The 26035-nt window shown below is 44.4% G+C and overlaps 1 protein-coding gene across 4 annotated transcripts in view; it reads right to left on the bottom strand.

Annotated features, from left to right (window-relative positions):
* Positions 1–4313: 4313 nt before the first annotated feature.
* SH3BP1 (SH3 domain binding protein 1) overlaps positions 4314–26035 on the bottom strand; it is a 131008-nt gene continuing 109286 nt past the window's right edge. For all 4 annotated transcript variants that reach the window (XM_030207897.1, XM_030207907.1, XM_030207916.1 and 1 more), the window contains 2 exons: positions 14075–14226; positions 4314–4760 (listed from right to left, as the gene is read on the bottom strand). In XM_030207897.1, the coding sequence (XP_030063757.1) occupies positions 4378–4760; positions 14075–14226 (535 nt within the window). In that variant the 3' untranslated portion in view covers positions 4314–4377. The remainder of the gene's footprint in view (positions 4761–14074; positions 14227–26035) is intronic.

The following is a 26035-nucleotide window of genomic DNA, read 5'->3' as shown; positions in this document are numbered from 1 at the left end:
GCTTTTCCCAGGAGACATTTTTGAAGGTCAGACTGTATAAAGTATGTAGGAATGTGCTGAACAGCTGTCTGGTAATTTTTGCCTCTTTGCGGATGATACTGAAATCTGTAATAGGGTAGACATCCCTGATGGTGTGGCTAAGATGAGGGACCTAGCAAAGCTTGAAGAATAGTCCAAAATTTGGCAGCAAAGCTCTCAATATGTATGCTTTGGAGGAAAGGCAGGAGAGGGGAGATATGAGAGATGCTTAAATGCCTATGTGGCATAAATGCACAGGAGGCAGGTCTCTTCAATTGAAAGGAAACTCGGGAATAAGAGGGCATAGGTGAAAGGGGACAGACTCAGAAGTAACCTGAGGAAATACTTATTCACAGAAAGAGTGGTGAATTTGTGGAATGGCCTCCTTGTGGATGTGATAGAGAATTTGAATTCAAAAGCTTGAGACAAGTACACAGGATCTCTAAGGGAGAGGAAGGGTCAGTAGATGACAAGGATGAGATGACTAAATAAGCTATGATAGATATTATTATTATTAGCATTTGTATAGCGCTACCAGACGCACGCATCTACCTTCATTTTTCTGTTTCTAGATATAGAGGTGGTAGAAAAGAAATTGGGATAAGCATCCAAGACCCTGTATTTGGGAGTCCTCATGTACCCTTGTAGTATCCCTAGCCCCTGTAACCAGCCACATAGCATACTGACAACACATCCTGTCCTTCCACTTGAGGAAGGGACAAGAAGATAGCACTTTTACTGCTGCAATGGCATAGGAAGAGCACCTGTGAGGGAAGGACAGGAGAGAGTGAGAAAAGCACCAGCTAGGCGTGGGGTAGGGAAGAGAAGGCAGGCAAAAAACACCAGTGTGGACTAGAGTGCAATTACCGGAAAGGGAGAGGCTGGATTAGAAAGGGCTGTTCTGCTAAATGAGATTTCAAGCACTGATCCTTTGTGCCCATACTGCGGCATGAAACCACAAGGCTTGTGTCTCAACTTTAGTGTCCAGTACCCCAAACCTTATTTAGCTGAGAACAGCCCTCTGTTTCCTGTTCCAGCCCCTCCCTTCCCAGGCAGCTGCAAGGAACAGGAGGAAAGAAGTTACATTGGAGAACAGAGAAGAATTACCTGCAGAGGTGTAGTCTAGTGGTAAGAGCACTGGGGTTAACATCCAGGGGTGCCAGGTTCAAATCCCACTGCTGCTCCTTAATCCTTCAGTGCCTGAGATATAGCGTCAGATTTAAAGCTTTCTAAGGATGGGAACTACCTGACTGTAACTCACTTTGAGCTACTACTGAAAAAAAACCTGTGGGGACACACGTGGAGGGACATAATCGAAAGGGGCCCCAAGTTTTCCTCAGGACGTCCTTGCAGGACGTCCCAGTGAAGGGGCGGGGAAACCCGTATTATCGAAACAAGATGGGCGTCCATCTTTCGTTTTGATAATATGGTCGGGGACGCCCAAATCTTGACATTTACATCATCCCTAGAGATGGTCGTCCTTAGACTTGGTCGTTTCTGATTTTCGGCAATAATGGAAACTAAAGACGCCCATCTCAGAAACGACAAAATGCAAGCCATTTTGTCATGGGAGGAGCCAGCATTCATAGTGCACTGGTCCCCCTGATATGCCAGGACACCAACTGTGCACCCTAGGGGGCACTGCAGTGGACTTCAGAAAAAGCTCCCAGGTACGTAGCTCCCTTACCTTGTGTGCTGAGCCCCCCCAAAACCCACTACCCACAACTGTACACCACTACCATAGCCCTTACAGGTGAAGGGGGGCACCTACATGGGGTTTGTGGTGGGTTTTGGAGGGCTCACATTTACCACCACAAGTTTAACAGGTGTGGGGGGGTGGGCCTGGGTCTGCCTGCCTGAAGTGCACTGCACCCACTAAAACTGCTCCAGGGACCTGCATACTGCTGCGATGTACCGGAGTATGATATCTGAGGCTGGCATAGAAGCTGGCACAAAATATTTTTAAACTATTTTTTTAGGGTGGGAGGGGGTTAGTAACCACTGGGGGAGTAAGGGGAGGTCATCCTCGATTCCCTCCGGTGGTCATCTGGTCAGTTTGGGCATCTTTTCGTGGTTTGGTCGTAACAAAAAAAAGGACCAATTAAAGTCATCCAAGTGCTCATCAGGGACGCCCCGAAAACGCCCATGTGTTAGGCACGCCCAAGTCCTGCCTTCGCTCCGCCCCCGGGAACTTTGGTCATTCCCGCGACGGAAAGAAGTTGGGGACACCCAAAATCGGCTTTCGATTATGCCAATTTGAGCGACCCTGGGAGAAGGACGCCCATCTTCTGATTTGTGTCGAAAGATGGGCGTCGTCCTCTTTCAAAAATAAGCTTGCTAGCCAGTCAGGTTTTCAGGATACCCATAATGAATATGTATGAGATATATTTGCATACAATGGAGGTAAGTGTGTCCTGAGGACTGGGTTGTGAACCCCTGCCTTACAGAATAGCACTTAGCAAGGATGTCTATGCCAAAGACTTATGCCAACTGAAACCTGGTATAATTCCTGGCATACAAGTTGAACATACATCCCCCATGTCCTATAATACTGCACCCAAATATTCAGAACTCCCCTGACCTGCCCAGGCTACCCCCTTTTGGGTTACGCATCATGAAAGTTGGGCACCCATTGTTATAGAATAGTGAGCAGGCAGATGCCTACGCCAACATTATTGAGTGCTAAGGGCTTGTTAACCAATTAAGTTGCGCACGCATCTCTGGATCGCACCCAAATTTGGGTGTCCTTTATAGAATTCAGGGACATATGCTCACTTAAATTTCTGGAATACTGGCCCCCATGCACAAGTGCTAGCAGAGCACTGGGTGGTGTTCTATACAGTGCACACACAATTACTTTAAACAATTAACTGCAAGGGGGCATTCGCTGGGGAGGAGCATAGGAAGAGCATAGGCAGGACTCCCACTGGTATGCATAATTTACAGAATACTGCAAGCTACGTGCTACAGTGCTGCATTTAGGCACGTGTACAGACCTGCAATACGTGGGTGTGTCTATATGTAGGCTTGTTGATTCTAAGTTATGCTAGTATTCTGTAAGATCTCAAGTGCCTAAGTGTCCTTATAGAATAGACTCACTTGGGCATTTAAATTGTAATGCCCAGTTAAAGAACTGCCTCCTTACTGTTAAGGGAAATCAGTGGAAACTCATTTGCAGCATGTTAAGGAGAAATGTTTAAGCTCTCCTACTGAAGGAGTCTGCCTCAAGCTGAACAAGTACTAATATAAGGGAAGGGGGATCTTTCTCTAAAGACTATGTTTGCGAGGGAGTGTTCGGTGACTGAATCCAAACCCCCCGCAATCACTCTTGGCAATTCCAACCATCTTGCAATCACTCTTGCTGCCAACCAGTCCCCCACAATCCTCTTGGTGCCCCCCCCCCCCCCATTTCCCTCTCACCACCCGCCACTAAAAGGCCCGCCCCGGGTCTACCTTTAAACCTCCTGATAGTCTAGTGGGTCTTCAAGGGCGATCCCTAGTCACTCTTGCCCCCACCGGTTCCACAGCCAAAATGGCTGCTGGGAAATCCCACTAGAGCAGCAGGAGGTTTAAAGGGCGGGCCTTCGATTGGTGGATGGTGGAAGGGTGCATGGGGCACAGAGTGATCATGGGGGACAGGGACGGGGGATTCGGTTTTAGCTAAAACCCAATCCAAGATTTTGGGATGGTTTTGGTGTCAAAACCAAAACTCGGTCAGGCTCTAGTACAGATTCCAGTGATTACCTTGTGGTCAGGGCTGTACTGACTTTTGGTTTTCTGTATGGATTGCACCAGACTTACATGTACTGTACCATATGCCAAATAATTAATCTGCATCAAGTACCCCAGTAACACTTTCAGTTTTGGAATAACCCCATTTGGATTGATTGTGTGGGACTTTTTGTTTTGTTCTACTGGGGCATGCTAGAGGTTCTTCCACTATCCTAAGGGCTTGAAAGATTGTGTTATCCCCCTGCCAGGAGAAGATCTGGAGGTCTTGGTTGTTTAATAGCCCCCTGAACTTCCTAAAGATCTCCTCCATCTGATTAGAGGATGGAGAAGTATCTACATTTTTTCCCCATAAGTTTAACCTGGATATTTTAATAGCATGGATGCAATTGCTATAACAGATACTAGTGCCAAGCCTGATCCCCTGACCTACCCTTACAGTGAAACTACAATGGAGTTCTCAGCAGATAACTGCACATTTTGCAGAAAATTCATAGCCTAGTTCTCCAGCTGAGGAAATTTCCCTGGAGATATAAGGAAATGCGTTGAAAGCCATGTCTTTTTTTTTTCCTCCGGGATTTGTTAAAACAGCTCTGTCTTTGTGTTGGGGGACAGAAGCCATATATGACTTCAGTTCTCAGAAGATATGATCCGGCTCCTAGGACGAGGCATGGGGGGCTCAACTTCTGGGGTATAGTCAGAGGGTTCACTGGGCAGGCTGGTTGTGCAGCTGCCATCTGTTGAGGACGTGGCTGACTCTTTGGATGTGGAAGATGTCACAGTGGTAGGTTTCTCGTTCTTTGATATTAGTGAAGTCCTGCTCTGACGTTTCATTGGCTGAGGTGGGAGTGGGGGTGGAACAGAAGGAGACTTCATGCTGCCTCCTGCCTTCCGTGGTCCTTTGCCTTCAGCCTGGCCTTCCTGTGTCTCTATATTCACTGAGGTAGCAGGAGGCTGAGTACAGGGTTGAACTGGAGGCGGCATGGAAGGACGAGAAGGAGCCTGCTTCTTCACTGCAAACAGAAGAAAAAAAAAAAAAAAAAAAAAAGAGTGTGAAAAAGTGATTTCTGGGCCAAGTCTCTTCCCAGTCTCATACCCTACTAAGTTACGATTCACCCTCATTCCAGTATCTTGACTGACTGATGGGTTAGAGGTTTCCTAAAAAATGGTCTAAACGATGAGGGGGCTTCTCAATTCTACCCTCACCCCCAACGATATTTAAAACACCATGCTGAACGCTGACTGACTGCAGTGTTTAAATTTGTACCCAGATATTCAGCGCCAGTCGATACCCGAATTCCGGCACTGCATATCATAACTGAGCCAGATGATTATCAGAGTTCCAGTGCTAAATATCAGTGGTACCCACATAACTTCCAGAACTGGCCTCAAACTGCCCTGGCATACGCAATAGTAATAACAGAGTTGATTTTCAGTGGCATTATCAGGGTAATGCAGCTGAAAATCACTCACTGGCATTAGTGTGTGCTAGTTTTCCACGTATTACAGAACACAGCAGTTAAGCTTATCTAAGTGGTAAGTAGAGGGATCATGCCACTCCCTTGCTTCAGAAGGACCACTATTGCCTATGATTTATAGAATCCTTTTCAAGTTACATTCTGTCCACCAGCTCAATAAATAGTCCTTACTTTTTTGTGTAATCCATTATCCCCCGGATTCTATATAGTCCAAAGTTGCACACGCAAATCCGGTCGTATTCCAGATGTGTGCAAACTTAATTAGTTAACAAGCCAATCAGCGCCAATAATTGCCACTCAACAAGCAATTACTAACATTAGTTGGCATTAATTAGAATTTACACGCACAACTATCTAAGCGTATTCAGTAATATGATGCGTGTAAATTGTAAGTCGAATAGTTGAAAAGGCCATGGGCAGGTCGTGGACATTTCTAAAATCTAAGCGCATTTTTATAGAATACACCTGGTCTGCACCTAATTTAGGCATCGGCATTTACACCAAGTTTTACTTGACACAACTACCCACGACTAAATTTAGTTGTGCGGACGGGCGCTTGGCATATTCTATAAACCACACAGAAATTTAGGTGTATTATCTATGTTTTTTTTTTTTGTTGTTTTAATGTTTTTTTATTTTTATTTTTATTTATAGTATTTTTTTAAAAAGTACACAGACTCCATCCATGTCCAGCATTTCTCCTCTCTTCCCTCCCCTCAATCCATGTACAGCATTTCTACCCTCTTCCCTCCCCTCCATCCATGTGCATCTCCTTCCTGACTTCCCACCCCTCCATCCATCCATGTCCAGCAACTCTCCATTCTCCCCTGCCCTCTCCTCCATCCACCCATATCCAGCAAATTTCCTCTCTCCCCTGCCCCCATTCATCCATCCATGTCCAGCAACTCTCCATTCTCCCCTGCCCTCTCTTCCATCCATCCATATCCAGCAAATTTGCTCTCCCCCTGCCCCCTCCATCCATCCATGTCCAACAATTCTCCTCTCTCCCCTGCCCTTCCCTCCATCCATTGTCCAGCAATTCTCCTCTCTCCCTGCCCAACAATCTCCTCTCCCCCTGCCCTCCCCTCCTCTCCTGGCCAGCTCTCTCTTCTCCCCCTGCCCTCCTCTCCAATTCCAGCCATCTCTTCTCTCCCCCTACCCTCCCATCCATGTCCTCAGCTCCCTGACAGCCCTCCTCTCTGTTCTTTCCCCCCTCCCCCCCTGCGCGTTTAACCCTTTTACTTTCAGGCTCAGCGATGACAGGACAACACAGCTTCTCCCTTCCCTCACATAGTGTCCCGCCCTCGCGAAAACAGGAAATGCATCATCGCAGAAGGTGGGACACTGTGTGAGGGAAGGGAGAAGCTGCAGACGAGCCCGCTGTGTTGTCCTCTTCACTGCCATCGCTGCGCCTGAAAGTAAAAGGGTTAAACACGCGCGCGGGGGGGGGAGGGGAGGAACGGAGAGGAGGGCTGTCTATCGGGCAGCTCAGGGCGGGAAGGAGCGGAGGGACCGTCCAAGAGCTGCCTGGCTGCAGCGCTGCTGCACCAGGCAGCCCTGTATTTGGGGGGGCAGCAGCCAGGGGAAGGTCACGGTTGGGCTGGGAAGGCTTAGCCCAAATCAGCTCACACAGCCTTCACTGACTTCATTTCAAGTAGCTGCATGACCCACTCCAATGCACTACTGATAGGAGACATTAATCTGCACCTAGAGGAACAAATGTCAGGAAACACTAGAGAATTGGTAATCCTAGCTTCATACTGATCACATTCCTTCTGCACTTGTGACAGCATAAGCAACACGTTAGTTTGTATAAAACAAACTTATAATGTAAGCCACCTTGAACCAATTGGAAAAGATGGGATGAGGTCACGTGATGGCGGGTAGCTGAGTGGACGCCTGAAACATCGGCTCCGACCTGCTCGCAGGAAAAACAGCGATAAAATCCGGGATTTTTCCCCCGTATCGACTCCCAGAAGGAATAGACAAGAACGCGCTAGTGAGAGGAGAGCGCCGGAAGGCTTGAGACTGTTTGAAACTCGAGAGTTGGCAGGGTATGCCCGCCAAGGCCCCGCGAGGGAAAAAAAGTGTTGGCGCTGAGCAAAAGAAAATGGCGGCGGTTTCTGAAGCTCCGATGACAAGCCCGTTACCGCCTGAACTGGTAAGAGACCTGGCACAACAGATATCGGTGGTGTTGGAGGAGAAACTCTCGAAGCTGCAAGCGTCAGTAGACCAGATACGGGAGACGCTAGAACGCCAGGGTGCCCGTTTGCAGCATGTTGAGGATCGGGTCTCCCAGTGTGAAGATACAGCTGCGGGAGTGAGTGGCAGGATAGCGGCGCTGGAGCGCAAATGCGAGCAATTAGAACAGAAGGCGGATGACTTAGAGAATCGCAGCAGGAGAAACAATCTCAGGATTGTGGGCCTCCCTGAAACAGTAAAAGCATTAGAGCTCCGGGACTTTGTAGGAAAATGGCTCCCTGCACAATTGGGCCTGGATGTGAGCGGGAACACGATGCACGTGGAGCGAGTGCATAGAGTGGGGGCAGAGCGACCGGGTGAGAACAGGCCCCGACAAGTACTGGCAAAGCTGCTGAACTATGCAGATAAGGAGGCTATCTTGCAGGCACACCGACGCAAGCCAGGACTAGAGTATAATGGCGTAAAAATAATGCTTTTCCAGGATTATTCAGCGATAGTCTCTGAGCAACGGAGAATCATGGGCCGGCAATGCAAAAGACTGTATGAGAAGGGAGTCCGCTTTTCCTTACTATACCCAGCGAAAGTCAGAGTGCTGCATGAGAATAAGACCTTGTTCTTTACTGAATCGGCAGCGCTTGAAACGTTTGTGACCAACTTGAAGTGAAGCAGGAGCTGCAACACGCCATGAATGTGAAATGGCGTAGTATAATGAGACTGATGACAAGAGATTGAGATTTGTTGCAGGAGGGCAAGGAGGTGGCTGGAGGTCTGAGAGCGACGGGAGTGGGAGGTAGGCCCCGCTGACCATCAAAAGGGAGCAGAACTACCCCAGTGGAAGTGGCAGTCAGTGAAAGCGGAGCCCCTGATGGTCGGGGTAGCCGCCACTCCGAGCTCTTGGATAGAATTATGTCAGCTACCAGAACTGCATACCTGAAAGAGCTCACTGTTGGACACCTCCTGGTATTAAGAGTTAATGGCAGGTTTTGTTATAGATTGCCATGTGTTCGTTGCTGCATGTTGAAACTTTAAATATGTTTGGGAGTTGGGGGGGGGAGGGAAAGAAGTGGGGCAGGGGAGGCCGGGAGAGTTGGTGGTGTATAAGAGGGGTGAGTGTGTTGTGACCTGAAAGAGAGTGGAGAGGAAAGAATGGGCTTTATTAGGAAACAGGTAAAATGGGATAAGAAACGGGGAAGGGTGGGAAGGGAGGGGAGGGGGGAGGGAAGGTCTAAGAAGCGGGAACAGAGGGAACAGGGAGAGAGTGAAGCGCAGGGTTCTGTGAACAATCAATGGGACAGCACGGGAACAGTCGACAAGGGTTGGCAGCTTGGAGATATAATACATGGGCACTGTAGAAGAGGAGATGCAGGAGTGAATGAGTGGTCCGGGGGCTTAGCTGGGAGGCCCTCGGACTCAGTAAATGAGTTATGCGCAAGTGGAGACATTGAGCTGAATCTGTATGGCTAGCTTAAAGATTGTGACAATGAATGTTGATGGAGTGCACTCCCCAATAAAGCGTACAAAAATATTGCAGGCACTAAGGAGGCAGAAGGCTGATATAGCTCTGCTGCAAGAGACCCACTTAAGCAAGCTGGAACATTTAAAGTTAAAAAGGGACTGGGTAGGAGATGTATTCTTTGCATCCTACAATGGGAGGCAGAGAGGGGTAGCCATACTACTTAAGAAATCTATTGGCTTTGACCTGCACAGAATGTACCAAGACCCTGAAGGGAGATTTGTCATAATAGCAGGAGAAATGCAGGGCAGAAGGGTGGGGTTGTGTAGTGTATATGCACCCAATGTATACTCTCACAGCTTTTTTACGTTGCTGACTGCTAAACTGGTAACATTTGACCAATACCAACTAATAATAGGGGGGGACTTTAATGTCACCAGCGACCCTTCCATAGATTGCAAGCCCCCAAGAAGGGTGGGCAAAGGCCAGGAAGACAAAGGGGTCAATTTCTTGATGAAAGAGTTAGACTTAGTGGATATATGGCGCCATCAGCATCTTAATGAGGTGGATTTTACTTTTTTCTCGCATCCACATGGGACGCACTCTCGCTTAGATTACCTGTTAGTGCCTTACACGATGGCCTTGAGGGTGCAACAGTCGGGAATCGGAGAGCCAGAGGTGTCTGACCACTCGCCGGTGTGGATGGTGTGGCATGAGGGAGAGCGTGAAGGGACCGACCGGTGGCGCATGAACCCGGCACTATACCAAAGCAGGGATTTCCATACTTATTTGAGAAAGAGTTGGATAGATTACATGATAGAAAATGATGCGCAAGATGTGACCCCACGAGTGTTCTGGGAGGCCTCAAAGGCAGTATTGCGAGGGAAGATTATTTCGTACACGACCTCCCTGAATAAAAAGCGAGGGGAAAAAATAAGGGCCCTTACTATAAAATTGAGAGATGCCCGACGAGTGTTCGTTGGGCACCCTTCTGAGATCAATAGGAAGGCATATACGGAATGTAGAAAGGAGGTGCAGGATGTATTGGAGGAAAGTGCACTCTATAATATCAAGTTATATAAATACAAATTACATCAATGGGGCAATAAGACGGGCAAATTGCTAGCGTCCCTAGTGAAGCAAAAAACGGCAAAAAGGTTTATAACTAAAATACGAAACAGGGAAGGGAGGTTAAAACCCAGTTGTCTGACATTAAAAAAGAATTTGTTCAGTATTACTCACAGTTATATCAGGCAGGAGAGTTCTCAGAGGAAAAATGTCTGGAATTCTTTGAAGGGATAGGTCTGCCCCGGATTTCAGAGGAACAGCAGAGGGGGTTGAACGCGCCCATCCAAGGAAAGGAAGTGCAACAAGTGGTCAAGCATCTTAAGCTGGCCAAGGCACCGGGCCCGGACGGGCTAGGAGCGGAGTATTATAAAATCCTGCAAGATGTAATAATGGTGGCACCTTTTGTAGCTATGTGTGAAGAGACCAAGGAAAAGGGTGAGATGGGGGCGGTATTAAACCATGCACATATTGTGTTGATCCCTAAATCAGGGAAAGATGAAGAATTAGTGGGTTCTTATAGGCCTATATCGCTGCTAAATCAGGACATAAAGATTCTGGCAGCGGTATTGGCAGATAGACTGGGGAAAGGTGGTTCCTGACCTGGTCCACCCGGATCAGGTGGGCTTTGTTAAGGGGAGGTTTGCATCAGCCAATATTGTGAAAGTGAGCCGAATACTATTGGAGGGAAGTGGCAGAGCGGAAGATGCTATAGTGGCAAGCCTTGACGCAGAAAAGGCTTTTGACAAGGTGGTCTGGTCTTATTTGTTTTGGATTCTGGAACGCTTTGGTATTCACGGAGACTTTCTGGGTTGGGTACGAGCGTTATACTGTAACCCGACGGCGCAGCTCCTTGTCAATGATTCCCTGACAGATACTTTTATTCTGGGAGGGGGGACTAGGCAGGGCTGCCCCCTCTCACCGCTACTATTTCTTCTTACTTTAGAACCCCTGGCTGTAAAGTTGCGACAGGAGGCCACGATGAAGGGATTGAAGGTGGGTGGAGAGGAATACATAATCAATCTATTTGCAGATGATATGCTGCTTTTGCTGGATGAGGCAACTCGTACACTACCGTTGGCCATGGCAATTATTCAGGCATTTGGGGTATTTTCGGGTCTCAGCATAAACTTTGACAAGTCCGAAGCATTGCCGGTGAGTGACCCCTGTGTGAGTAAGACCTCACTCTCTTTTCCACTACGCTGGGCTACAGAGGGTATTAAATACTTGGGGATCTATATCAGTGCAAATCCGGCGTGGGTATATAAAAAAAATGTGCTAGACCGAATAGCGGAAGTAAAACTCATATGTCAGAGGTGGAAGGATCTGCCAGTGAACTTTCTAGGGAGGATAGCGCTGGTCAAGATGGTATTGTTGCCTAAGCTACTCTATCCGCTACAGATGCTCCCTCTGTGGGTGAAAGCCTCGGAGGAGCGTTTGTATAAAAGTGTAGTGAGTACCTTTATTTGGCACGCCAAATGCCCGAGGATAGCATTTGCAAAGTTGATTAGGAATAATGGGCAGGGAGGACTTCGACTCCCAGATTTGCGAATTTATAATGTTGCTGCGTTAATGAGGTGGATCCACGAACTGATCACGGAGCAGGGATTCTTTGCTCCTTCGGGTTTCTGGGAGAGCTGGTGCAAGCCGAATGATCCCTTTACGGTTCTAGAGTCCTGGGCAGTGTCGGGGGCAAGAAAGAAAGTGGACAACCCCTATGTAGCAGCTCTTCAAATGGCTTGGAGATGGTGGAGAGGACAAGCGGGAATTACCGCAGGGGCTAGCCCGTTTTTGCCGTTGGTGGGAAATATGGCATTCCCAGCAGGGGTGGGGGTGTCAGTCTTTGGTAAATGGAGGGAAAAAGGCTGTAGATTCATAGGCCAGTTCCGGAGGGAGGGGGAGGATGCCTTTCCCACGTTTGCTATGGTGAGCAGTGAGTTGCAGATCCCTGGCTCTCAGTTCTTCGCATACCTACAGGCAAGAGATTATATATTGAGTGTGGAGCGCCGGAGCGGGGCGACAGTGAGATTCACAAAACTTGATTATACTTTTTTACAAGTGACCCCGCCTCATAACAGGCTGACGAGATGGTGTCAAATGATCAGGGAACAGTTGCGGGCACCTCATTTGACATCGCTAGCAGCAGCATGGAGTAAGGATGTTGTAGAAGAGGTATCGGTGGAGAGACTGAGTGCAATCTTTCAGGGCCTGCGGAGAATTACTCCGAATGCATCCTTGCAAGATACGCAGTACAGAGTTCTTTACAGGGTGCATATCACTAAAGCAAGGGGGAAATCCCTAGGGATGTGGGACAGTGACAAGTGTGACAAATGTGGGGGAGCGGTAGGCACTTTTCTGCACTCGTTTATGGAATGCCCAACCCTGCAAGAACTATGGTCTGGGGCGATAGACTTCATGGAAGAGATCTTACAGAGATCAGTGGAGTGGCACTATTCAATTACGTTAATGGGTTGTGGACAGGCTCTTAAGGAGCAGGGGCTCAGAGCCTCACAGTGTAAATTTGTATTGCTAGCCATGATCCTGCTTAAAAGATGTGTGTTGAAGCAGTGGGTGCATAGAGAGCCTCCGGTACTGGCAGCCTGGAAGAATAGTATGATGGACATGGCTAATTGGGTGTCTATGAGATACAAATCTGTGATTTCCCTGGGTGCTCGCCAGTATCGTGAGTTATGGAGGAGAACTTGCACCTTACTCATGGTGCCCGAATAAGAACCTGATTACTTAGATTGTGTGCTGTCTAAGCAAGAAGAAGCAGGGAGGGGGAGGAGGGAGGGAGAGGGGGTGGGGGGAGGGGAGTGATAAAGTTAAAGAATAAAACATGGAGGTCAGTAGACTGATGGTAAAAGTTGTGAGGACATGTTCTGTTTTGTACTGTTACTGTTCATGATGTCTGTAACTGCACCCATGGAATAATAAAAATATTTACAAAAAAAAAAAGGAAAAGATGGGATACCAATGTTGAAATAAATAAATAAATTGTGACATGCACTGTGATTTCTTCAGTGCACATCTCTCCTATTAAAAGAATTGCCCCGTATCTCTTGTTAAGTCTCTCCTCTCAATCCAACAGTTCTTGGGTTTTGGCCCAATCATCTCTTGTCTTAGCAAAGAGACCTTTCCTCTTGTCTAAGTTTTTCCATTTCCAATAAAAGTTTCATCCATTGTTTCCATTCTGATAGCAACGGCCCAAAGTCACTCTTCCATCTTGTTGCTATTTCACATTTTACAGCTGTCAATCCTGCGTGCTTTAAACAACGTTGCCATCACAGTCCTCTTCTGTTTCCCCAGTCCAAGCAAATAAAATTTAGGAGTAGATTCAAAACCCATTTCCAGCCAACCAAATAAAATCTTAATGACTCCTGCCCAACAATCCCTTAATTTTGCACGACTACCATATATATAAAATGACGCTACCTCCGTCCCACACCGCCAGCAAAGATCTGATACTCCCAGAAACATTCTTTTTAATCACTGGCATATAAAACCATTAAGACAATATTTTATAGGCATTTTCCTGGACTAATACACATGAGAATACTTTTTTAACTTCTGCGAAGCTAGTGAGTTGACAGGCAGTGCTCCCGGCATGAAATGAGACACTACAAAGGTCTCTTTTTTCACAATATATTACATCCTTGACCTTATTTATATGTTTGAAGACATTACACTGGATTTCTTTTGCTTAAATAAGCCTGAATAACAATGGCACACTAGTGCCACATGCAGAAGTAGAAGAGAGAACATTGTGGGTATGATGTGTTGAAATTAGTGTTGCTTGCCCCATCCATACCTAATTTGTTCCTCCATCTCCTCAGCACTGTTGCAGAACTAATCAGAGGTAGTTCTTTCTGGAGATAGGGAGAACAGGACAATCTCTATCCCCTTTGAGGCTGATTGGCTGGGTGGTCCACCACTTTAACCTGGAGACCCAGCAGGCAAGCAGGAGAAGGTAGAGGAGCAGATAGCTTAGACGTCTCTTCAGAAGACCTAGATTTGTATATGATCTCTTATCAGACAGACAAATGCAGGATTTTAAGAGGGTGGGCCTAGTACCTAAGATATAAGCCATGATATTGCTCTGCTTATCACAGGTCAGTGTGAAACTCACCTTTGCGTGTGACATTAGGGCTGCCATCTGGTTGAGACGTTAATAGACTTGATAGACTTGGCGTCATCTCTTTAGAGGGTAAATTGGAATTCTCAAGAGCACTTACTGATGACTTTGGGTCAGATGTACTGTTGCCGCTCTCAGTCTCTTTCCTATAGGGGAAAAGAAAAATTAATTCTACAAGTGTGTGTGTGGGGGGGGAGGGGGGTGGAAGACACCTGGACTTATGATGATGCTTGTATACGTTACATACTGCTTGCATTATCCTCATGGACATTTGGTCTGACACAGTATAGCAGTTATTATGAGTTAAATGTAAACATGCTCTGCATCCACAAAAACCCTATCTCCTCCACCAACAGGTGCAGATTATAACTTGCATTTTTCTCCATGGAAGTAAAAATCAATCAATCAATTAATATTCTGATACTCATGCCATTTGAGTAATAGCAACATTGTTAAATACAAAACCTGAAAAAAAATCCTAACATATATGTAGCAAATCTACAATACAACAGTAGCACTAATTCAAATTGTTCAAACAACATGAACCCTACCATATGACACTGGGCCCTAAAATACCAATACACCTACTACATGCAAACAAAATATTGCACCTCAGTCACAACTAAAACAGACAAACCCTCAACCAAATACAGAATAAGGGATCACAAATTAGAAACAAATATGAAGACAAAAATTGAACTGGGAATCCCAAGAAGTCAAACTCAGCATGTACCGTGGTCCACAAAACTGGAAAAATAAAAACAGAAACAAATTTCCTCTTGTACTGAACAAAATACAAGGACATCCCCAATGCATATTTCTCAAAGCTAACATTCTACTTAAATTCAAAATAAAACACTTTTTTCTACTTTTGTTGTCTGGGCATTATTTTATTCATTATTTATTTATTAGGATTTATTTACCGCCTTTTTGAAGGAATTCACTCAAGGTGGTGTACAGTAAGAATAGATCAAACATGAGCAATAGACAATTGCAGCAGTAAAACTATTCAAAACTATTACAATGTCAACACAATACGTAATAGAACATTATAATTGATAGCAAAGTGTAAAGCAAAGATGTAACATATAGAAGGGTAAGAAAGAAGGAAGAGTTAGAAAGTAAGGTGATTGATTTAAAGAAAGTTGCACATGAGGTTAAATATTATCTCAGCTAGGGTAGGAGTGGATAAACATGTTCTGCTGTAGTATATGTCGCCTGAGTACTCCTTGTGTGTGTGAGTGAGACTAATGAGTTAGTTACTTCTTCCAGTAAAGGCCTGGTTGAAGAGCCAAGCTTTCACCTGCTTCCTGAAGTAGAGATAGTCTAAGTACAGCCTTTCAGGCAGTGCATTCCAGAACATATTATATTACAGTATAATTTTCCAGTATGCTAGTCCCAGTTTTTCATCCCATAGTTCTCTCATTTCTCCTGTCTCACTCATTCCCTGGTCTCCTATTCCCTTCACTTACTCATTACTACATTTCTAGCCTCTTGCGCTCCATTCACTCATCTCCTTGACAACTCCCATGCCTCTCTCACATAGTTCTAAATACCCAGAATCTCAGATCCCCTCTTCCTCTCCCTCCCTACACACATAGCCCAGCATCTCCCTGTCCTCCATTTCTCTCGCCCCACGCTTGAAGCCCAGCATCTCACTGTTTTCTCTCTCTCCCCTCTAACCCTATGGTCCAGCATGTCCCTGTTCCCTCTCTCTGCCTTTCCCTTTATGGTTCAACATTACCCTGTCCCCTTTCTCTCCTCTTTACCCCTATGGTCCAGCATCTCCCTATCCCTTGTCCCCTCCCCTTCTATGGTCCAGCATTTCCTAATCTGAATATTCACTAGTGCTATATACAGATAAATTGGTGTTCTGGCAAATTAGAGAACTCTGTTGGACTATAGTATGTTGTTTTTGTAACTTTTGATAAACTGTTAAAAGAGAAAGAAAGAAAACTGAACATGTCAACATTCAAAGCACTTAGCTGCCAAATTTCAGTGGTACTATGTGGAGAGTGCCTAAATGTATCCAGATAAGAGGCAATTCCATAACCGGACAACACAATGTAGGTGCCCCACAAATGCGGGTAGTGAGCCTCTTCCATAGGAACAGCTACACTCATACAACTTCTTATAGAATATTAGCATAAGTTTGCATCAATTTGCTTACATTTAGGCACACCCACTTACACCAGGTCTACGGAAGGAAGAAATGTTAGCACCATAGCACTTAACTTATAGCATTCTGCACATTATGCATGTAAAGGCCAGCCTCGCCTATGCCCTGCTCATGCTCCTCCCCAGCGAATGCCTGCCTTGCATTTACACATTAACCTCCTGATATTTAGCCAGCAGCAGCAGCTAACCGTGCTGCCTACCGCCGGTGCTGACCCTGGATATTTAACACCGGGCTGTATCTGGCAATCAGCACTGAATATCCTGCTTCAGTTTTGGCCGTGGCATCTTAACCGGCTAAGTGAAAATTCAGCGCTAGCTGGTTAAGTTAATAGTGGTTAAAGATAGACCACTTAAATAGTAGGCCTATCTTAACCGCTCAACTTAGCCGGTTTAGTGCTATCAGCACTTAACTAGCCAAGCACTATTTAACCAGCCAGGAGCCATTCCTGGCCAGTTAAATAGCACTGAATAATCGGGCCCAATGGAATTAGTGCACCTACATTATATAGCAGCACTGAGTGTCCAGGGAAGTGGACATCACCTGCATAGGTGCTAGTAGTATATGCCTTTAAATTTAGGTGCCCTGTTACAGAATTAGGAATATAGGAGGAGATTCTAAATATGGCACCTAAAAAATATCGGCATGGAAATCAGTGCCGACCAAGTGTATTCTATAAGTGGCGCCTATATTTAGGCGCAGTATACAGAATACTCTTAAGTTGATATCTCAGCACCTAAAACTACGCACTTCCATTTACACCAACAAAAACGTAGCACAAATCCCAGCTCCTAGATTTAGGCGCAGAGGCCATATTCTATAAATACATGTGTAAATTTCAGAACGTCCATTTCCACGCCCATAACCACGCCCATTTTGCCTGCATGCGTTAGAAGTTCAGCGCACTTCATTACAGAATGTGCTTAGCGAGTTGTGTGTGTAAATTCTAATTAGTGCCAATCAGCGCTCATTAGCTTGTTAAGTTATATGTGTTGTTTTAGAATCTGCTTGGATTTCGGCACGGATCTCTAGGCAAGCTATATAGAATCTGGGGGATAGTGATGTGGAAAAACTGTTTCTATTTAGCCTCTAAATATAGGCCAGCACAAAGGTTGCTCTAATTTAAAACTGTATAGTTCAGTGGTTCTCAAACTTTGTCCTGGAGGACAGTGACATAGCTATGTGGGACCATGAGGCCCCGGGGCCCCTCCAAATTTCCTCAGGGCCCCTGGTTTTGCTGGCGGGGTTGCCCAACCCTCACCAGCTGAAGCATTGTCCAGCGCCAGTCTCCGGCACCGCCAAGTTGCCTGCCCTGCTTCTTCTTCCCCCTCACGTCATGCACACTCCTTTTAATGAAATTGAGCATGCTCAGTTTCACTAAAAGGAACGTGCAGGATGTGAAGGGGAAGAGAGAGCAGGGCTGGAGACTGGCGCTGGACAAGGCTTCAGCTGGCAGGGGTTGGGAACCCATGCCAGCCAAGGTATTTGCTGCAGCTTGCGGGCAGTGGGGGGGAGGGGGAGACCAGAATGTGCCCCCCACCGTGGGCTCTGGCCCCCTCCCACTGTGAGGTCTGGCTACGCCTCTGCTTGAGGCACCCCAGCCAGTCACGTTTTCAGAATATCCACAAAATGAATATGCATGAGAGACATCTGCATACAGTGGACGTAGTGTATGCAAATATATCTCATGAATATTTATTGTAGATATCCTGAAAATTTGAGTGGCTGGGGGGCCTCCAGGACCAGGTTAAGGAATCACTGATATAGCTGAAATTATCAAAAGCTGAACATATCGCTGCTATCCTTGAAGTAAGTGGCAGTCACCACTGTCCATGTATATTCAGCACTGCTCGCTATCCTGATTACAGTGCTAAATCCATGGAATATATAAACGCTGCAGCTGGCATTTTAAAAATACCACACCAACTGTGGCATTTGAATATTGACCTACAAATATTCCTAGTTCACAGGATCTGGTAAGCCAGCAGCATATCAGCACTATGATGAATAATTGGTGGTTTTAGGTTGCCCAAGGTTATTAAATGTGATATACTGTATAATAAGGATCTATGCGGTGTACAATAAAATATAACAGGAGAAAAGGAACACCAAAAAAACAATAGGAAAGAAAAAGATAAAGTCCTGCAAAATTGTGCCTACTGCAGAGCCAGGTACACAACAGCCCACCTACACCTCAAGGGCAGGGCCGGCCCTAGGGTTTCTAGCGCCCTCCTGCAGTCTATTAGTTGGCGCTCCTACCCATCTAGAGGCGGGATCACTATGGCTCCGCCCCCACAGTAGACACACCCCTTTTACCAGCCATGGCATCATTGAAAATATTACACCAGTATAGAAGAAAAATAACTTAGCACACAGACCAGGAATTAGGAGAACAGACAGTCTTGCCAACTCTGAAAAACAATGTGTTATCAAAATTTCAGAATCTAACAAACAGACACTTGGCCTTGCAGTCACACATATAGAACAGAGATAGCCCCTCTTCAAATTCTTCAAAATTAACCTGAAATCCTAAGAAGTTAGACTCTGCATGCAGCACAATAGCCTTCCTATCGAGCACAGCTTAGGATCTAGCTAGGACAGACTTAATCAGCATAAACTAACATATTCTACTATTTGAGTTGGACAGACTAACAGGAGTTACTGAAGTGGGAATGAGAGATAGGTGATGGTTAGGAATTGAAAGCAGGCATCTAGCCCTCCTGTCCTGTGAGTTGCTGTGTTGGGGGTGGGGGTGGAAAAGGGTGGGTCAGGTGCAGCACTAAACAGCAGTCTCTGACAAAACAAGGGTCCAGGCTCTGCTGTGCTGTCTCTGTCTGAGCCCTCTCTGGGCAGAGGACAGAGGTTAGCTGAGCTCCCACAAGTTATTTCAGAGCCAGATTCAGTTGGAGCAGTGACATCATCTGACAAACACAAGGAGGATATTTCTCTGCTTGGGAGGGGGGAGGGGACAGGACAGAGAGCTGACAGCTTTGGAGCCAGACTCAGATGAGCAGCAGAGATTAGATACAGAGCTTGATTGCTTGCAAAGTGACGCCCTTGAAGGCAAGCAACCTCCTGCAGTGCTTACCCTGCTTACCGGGTTTGACCGGCCCTGCTCAAGGGGAATTCAACAAAAAGACTGTTCAAAAACAAAGGTCTTAAGACCTACCTTAAATTTAGCATTATGAAGTCTCAAGCCTCAAATATTGTAGCAAAGCATTCCACAATATGGACCCAACTATCTCAAAAAAAGAATTACGAGCGATAGTAAAATGAAACTGCTTCAACGCAGAAACCAACAACAAGCTCTGTCGAGAAGAACGGAGAGTCCGTCCCAGAATGTAAGAATGAAAGCGGTGAGACAAAAAGAAGGGCAGATCCCTGTCACCCGGATGTTATAAACAAGACACAGAATTTTAAACTTTATCCTCATCACAACTGGGAGCCAGTGCTTGGCTTTTAGAAGTGGAGTAACATGGTCCCAAAGATTGGCCCCCAAAAGCAGTTTGACTGCTATATTCTGAACCAATTGTAACCTTTTAATCTCAACCAGATGGGCACCAGAAAGGAGGGCATTACAATAATCCAAAGTCCCTAGCACAAAGGGCTGAAGCAAGATACGAAGAGCTGACATATCAAAGCATGACCGCACAGAGCAAAAAAGCTTCAATTAAAAAATAACAACATTGTACCACTGCTGAAACATGAGGATGAAAGGATAACCTATGATCAAAAGTCACACCCAAAAGTTTTAAAGTAGAGACAACTGAATTGGAGACCCATCAATAAGCAGCGGACAGATAAACTCAAAATCCTGCTTCCTAGAAAAAAAACTGTAACTCATGCTTTATCAGCAGGGGTGGCCCAAGACAATGAACTGCCACCAACCTCCCCCGCCCCTCTTCTCTCCCCAACATTAACTTTTCTATTCCACCGCCACCCTCCTCTCAACCCCTTCTCTCTACTGCAGGCGGCCCGTTTCCAAGGAAACAGGTAATTGCTTCAGGAGCCAGACCAGCAGCAAGGCAGCCTATGGGAATTGTTGTCGCCACCTTCTTTTGAAAAACAAGAAAAATAAAGAAAAAGGTAATTTCGGGGAAGGAGGCTGGGGAGGGAAAGGCGGGGGGTGATGCCGCCTCATGAGAGTGCCATCTGAGGCCCTCGCCTCAGCTGACCTAATGGTAGGGCTGCTACTGTTCATCACAATTTATGATTGTGTAACCAAGCAGAAATAATATCTAATTTATTATTACGATCATGAATAGAAGTTTAGCGCCTGTGTTAAATGCCTGTTAGGATACATGTAAAGAGGAAATTGTGCCTTCAGTGATGGACATTTAGTTGCCCTTCCACTAAATCAAATTAAGCTTTACAGAGGGGAAAAAGGCTTACCATAAAATGCGTTAAAAACATTTTGCAGTAATTCGCTTGTCAGCTTGCACTAATTGCACGCTATTTATTTATTTTGTTATTTTTTCGAGAAGGGCATGTCATAGGCAGGGAAGCGTTATTCAGCTAGCATGTTTACATTAGCGCACACAGATAATGCAGAGTTAATATAGGAGCACCTAGTGCCTCCTAAAAAGGAGAAGGTAAGTGCTGCCACGTTAACTTTTTTCTGATAACATGCACGAACATGACCTGAAAAAAAAAATCATTGAACACTGCCTTAATTGTGCCTTCTGGGGTTGCACAGGGATACTCCTGGGGCTATCCTTCTGGGTTAGGTTTCCACCTTGGGACTAAGATGTAAAGGCAATCGAATTTGGACAACAAAAAGCTTGCATATTGGGGAAAAAGTATATATTACACAATATTAGACCCAGAGGGATGTTCCTTCTCACTGGCACAATAGGCTACATGATTTACTTTTAAAGGAGCTCTTAGAGGTGTGCCTTACCTTTAAGCAATAGAGGTTGTTTTATTCTGTTTGGGGGCCTCATATTCAGTTGTTGGCGTCAAAGGCCAAAAACCATATCTTAAATCAGCTAGGCGATTTTCCTTCTCACATTGGAGGAACTGTTCCAATTGGTTAATTCAAGTCTTTAGTACATTTTAGGGGGGGTGGGGGGTTAAGATGGGGGAGGATGCTAGGGCAGTTTTAAGGGAAGGGAAGGCATACTCCGGTTTTAGGGAGCTATCAGAGTCCAAGCTCTCTAACATGCAGAATTGAGAATTGGAGGAGGATGACTAATAACTAAGATTTTCTTATTGGGGGGGGGGGGGTGGGGAGTTAGGTTAATGGTTTGTCATTTATAAAATGGTGATGGTTTACAAGATTAATGTAAGATGGCACAACACTAAAATTTTGTCATTATATTTGTGAGGCTGCTGTTATCACCAATAAAAATGGTTGAAAGTAAGTTAAACTGCCTTAAATACTACCACGTTAGAAATGGGCTTAGGGTGTGAGAAAGTCCCACATTAAAAAAGTACTAAGCCCATTTCCTAAAGCATTTTAATACAAGGGTCCCTTAATTATTTTGGATGCTAGTTTTCAGTAATCCTACTAAATGGGATCCATCTCACAAACCATATCAAGAGAAGTATTGGCCAAACTGTTAATTGGAAAGATGCACTTGGGAATCAATGGTGGAATATTGTTTATGTTGAAAATATAAAGATGAAGCAGAAAATATTAATCCAAGTAATATTTGTCAACATATGTCAACATATGTGGGACACTTTAGATCAGGGGTGTCCAACCTCGGCCATCGCCACGTCGAGTTTTCAGGATTTCCCCAATGAATATGCAAGAGATCTATTTGCATACAATGGAGGCAGAGCATGCAAATAGATCTCAGGGAAATCCTAAAAACCCGACTGGATTGCGGCCCTCAAGGACAGAGGTTGGACAACCCTGCTTTACATACTTAGGGGCCCTTTTACAAAGGCATGTAAGGGCCTACATGTGTGTAGCTTACGTAAATTTGGTATTACCTCCCAGATAGCGAGTGCGCCTGGCAGTAATTTCAAGTTTGACATGTGCTGAAAACATGCGGCAGAAAATAATTTTCTACCGCAGGGGCGTTCCTGGTGGTAATTGGCAGTTGGCACGCACTGGACAGTTACCGCACAGGTAACGCATGAGCCCTTACCGCTAAGGTCAATGGGTGGCGTTAGGGGTTCAGGCCATAAATAGATGCGCACTGGTTTTCATTTTGCTGCATGTCCATTTACCGGCCCCAACCCCCCCCCCCTTTTTTTTTTCCATAAGCGCTGGAAAATAGTCCAGTGCCAGTCCATTACAAGCGCCCACACTACCTCAGCCCACATTTTGGCACAGCTTTGTAAAAGGGCCCCTTAGGCAGCAGAGATTCTTGTAGAGACATAAATGGAATTCTTACTGCCACAGTGCTTATTGTTTTCCTTTTTTATCAGGTTGTATGTTATGTTTAAAAGGTTAAAAAATTCAAAACAAACATATTTGAATACAAAAGAAGGTATGACCAGCTTAGCGGCTCAGTGTTGAGCACTGTGTATTGCCATGCAGAGGATCTGGGTTCAGCTCCTAGCCTGGGCATAGTGCAGAGACAGCATTCACAATCCCCGAGGGGAGGAAATCTCGATCATCAGGTTATGGTGACATCTTGTGGCTGAACCCAAAACAAAAAGAGGACAAACCAATCCTATGTAAACAATCCAAGCCCAGGATTTCAGGGTGTGTGATCCCCAATCCCAGCTGAGGATTCTCACTGCAATGACTGGGCTAAATGAGCTGAAGGAAGGACAGAACAGAAAAAAAAATACACACCCTGGGTGGCTGTGAAACAAATCTTGTAACACTGTAACTAAGTAGAAACCATAGCTTGAAACATTTACATAAGACACTTAGAGCTCCTTGCCGTTTACAATAAGATTGAAAAAAACAAGGCATTCCCTGCAAGCTACAAATTTATACCATTACTAATAGTTGATAAAGATATGATTTCAGAGCCTTCTCAAACCTTTTTGACTGATCTGTTTTCCTAATATTCAATGCTAATGAATTCTACCACTTTACAGACTGACAAAATAAAATAGCCCATCAAAAACAGATCTATATATAATACCTTTAGGATTAGGATATTGCAATAAAAGAGTAAATTATCAGATAGACCACTATGACATTGTGAAAGAGTTATGAGATCTGATACGCAGGAGCTAAACCATTCAAAACTGAGAAAGTAATTGTACTCAATTTAAATACAATTTACGCCTTTACAGGCAACCAGTACAATTTTCTCAGAAGTGGAGCAGCTCAATCATACTTAGAAGAGCTGCAAATCAATCTCACTGCAGTATTTTGCAATGTCTGTAGCTTTTTCCAAAGACCTTCCAAAAAAGCCCCAATAAAACTGCATTACAATAATCTATCTGTGGTAACACCAATGACTGTGCCAAAGATCTAAAAGCATCAAAATTCAATTTGGATCTCAATCTCCTTAATCTTTTCATAGTGTAAAAGCCATTCTTTTATCATTTGATTCACTTGGGGTTCAAAGGATAGATATTTGTCCAAAAATTACCCCTAAAAGTTTAATTTATCTTTCAAATTGAAATGTAGGACTAGTTGTAATAAGAGCAGTTTCTTCAAAAGGCTTATATTGAGTTCCCAGCACCATAAATTTTGTTTTTTCATTGTTCAACTTCAGTCAGAACGCGATGAAGTCCATTCAATTAAAATTTTGAAAATATACTCGATCTTACTATTCACCTCTGAAAGAGAATTATAAAATGGAATCGTCAATGTGGTATCATCAGTGTATCCTTTTTTCTCAAAAAGAACAGCTGAGACATCAGAACATTAAGAAGGAAAGGAAAAAGCGGAGATCCATGTGGAACTCCACAATTATGAAATCCAATGTGAAGAAAAAGTGTCCGCTTTCTTTACTTGGTATGATTGAGATTTGAGGAAACCCTTTAACCAATGAAGAATAACAACATCACCTATTCCATAGAAATCCAGTTAATAACAAAATGCCATGATCTACTAAGTCGAAAGCAGCAGACATGTCAAATTGCATTATCAAAACTCTCTTACCCCTGCTAATTTCCTTTCTTAAAATAAGGCAGTGAAGAGGTCACTACGGTCTCAGCACTAAATAACCTTCTAAATCCTGATTGAGAGTCTGGAAGAAGAATATTACTGTCCATCAGTTGCTTTGCTACAATGGATTCAATTAATTTAGTTAATAATGGTATAGATGCAATCGGTCGATAATTTGTCACATCTGACAACGGAAGTTTAAAATTTTTAGGTATTGGTGTTAAGAAGTATTCTACCCATTTCCTTTGTAAATACTCACCTTAACAAAATATCCTCAATGCACTTTTGTAGATATAAAAAAAAAAATTAATGAAGGATGTTTCAAAAAATAAGGACAATTGTCCAAAGCACAATGTGAGGTAGAAAGTTTGCGCAAGTAAGAACCCTATCTCTTCAGGTATTGCAAATGAAAGCAGCATTCTATCAGAGATTACACCTCCTGAATTCTTAATGTTATTATCTTCATATTCATAAGAATGCCAATCTACTGATGTTAATGATTTTCTCAGTTTCTCTATCTTCGTTTTAAAGAATGCTAAATCATTAGCAGATGGAGTATTAAAATGTTCCTCCAATAGTTGAGAAGGTGACACAGATTTATGTAGCTTGATGTAGCTTTTTAGAATCTAATATATTCTCTCCAGTTAGTGAAGAATATACTTTCCTTGCTTATTTAAGTTGCCACTTATAGCTGTTAATAAGTCTACACCAATTTTGCTTATTTATTTATTTAGCACATTTATACCCCACTTTTTCCCACAGGTTAGCAGTCTCAAAGTGGCTTACAATGTACTGACAAGACTATCGTCAGATCAGTGGTTAGAAAGTTACAATTAATTAGAGAGGATAGAAGGAACAGGGTAAGAAGAAAAAAGGGAAAGGGTAAGAGAGTCTAAAATGGACCATGGAAATGTTATTATGAAAGACTTTAGGTTGAATGTTGAATCCGTGGAGTAGACTTTTAATATATTTATTTATATTTATATTTTAATATATTTATAAATGATTTAGAGATGGGAGTAACTAGCAAGGTAATTAAATTTGCTGATGACACAAAGTTATTCAAAGTTGTTAACTCACTACAGGATTGTGAAAAATTACAGAAGGACCTTTCGAGACTGGGAAACTGGGCAGCTAAATGGCAGATGACGTTTAATGTGAGCAAGTGCAAGGTGATGCATGTGGGGAAAAAGAACCTGAATTATAGCTACGTCATGCAAGGTTCCACGTTAGGAGTTATGGACCAAGAAAGGGATCTGGGTGTCGTCGTCGATAATACACTGAAACCTTCTGCTCAGTGTGCTGCTGCGGCTCGGAAAGCAAATAGAATGTTGGGTATTATTAGGAAAGGTATGGAAAACAGATGTGAGGATGTTATAATGCCGTTATATTGCTCCATGGTGCGACCGCACCTTCAGTATTGTGTTCAATTCTGGTCGCCGCATCTCAAGAAAGATATAGTGGAATTGGAAAAGGTACAGCGAAGGGCGACTAAAATGATAGCGGGGATGGAACGACTTCCCTATGAAGAAAGACTAAGGAGGCTAGGGCTTTTCAGCTTGGAGAAGAGATGGCTGAGGGGAGACATGATAGAGGTATATAAAATAATGAGTGGAGTGGAACAGGTGGATGTGAAGCGTCTGTGCACGCTTTCCAAAAATACTAGGACTAGGGGGCATGCGATGAAACTACAGTGTAGTAAATTTAAAACAAATTGGAGAAAATATTTCTTCACCCAACGCGTAATTAA

Source organism: Microcaecilia unicolor, chromosome 1 (assembly GCF_901765095.1).
Source record: "Microcaecilia unicolor chromosome 1, aMicUni1.1, whole genome shotgun sequence".
Lineage (NCBI taxonomy): Eukaryota > Metazoa > Chordata > Amphibia > Gymnophiona > Siphonopidae > Microcaecilia > Microcaecilia unicolor.
This window is presented reverse-complemented; position numbering and strand designations above follow the sequence as displayed.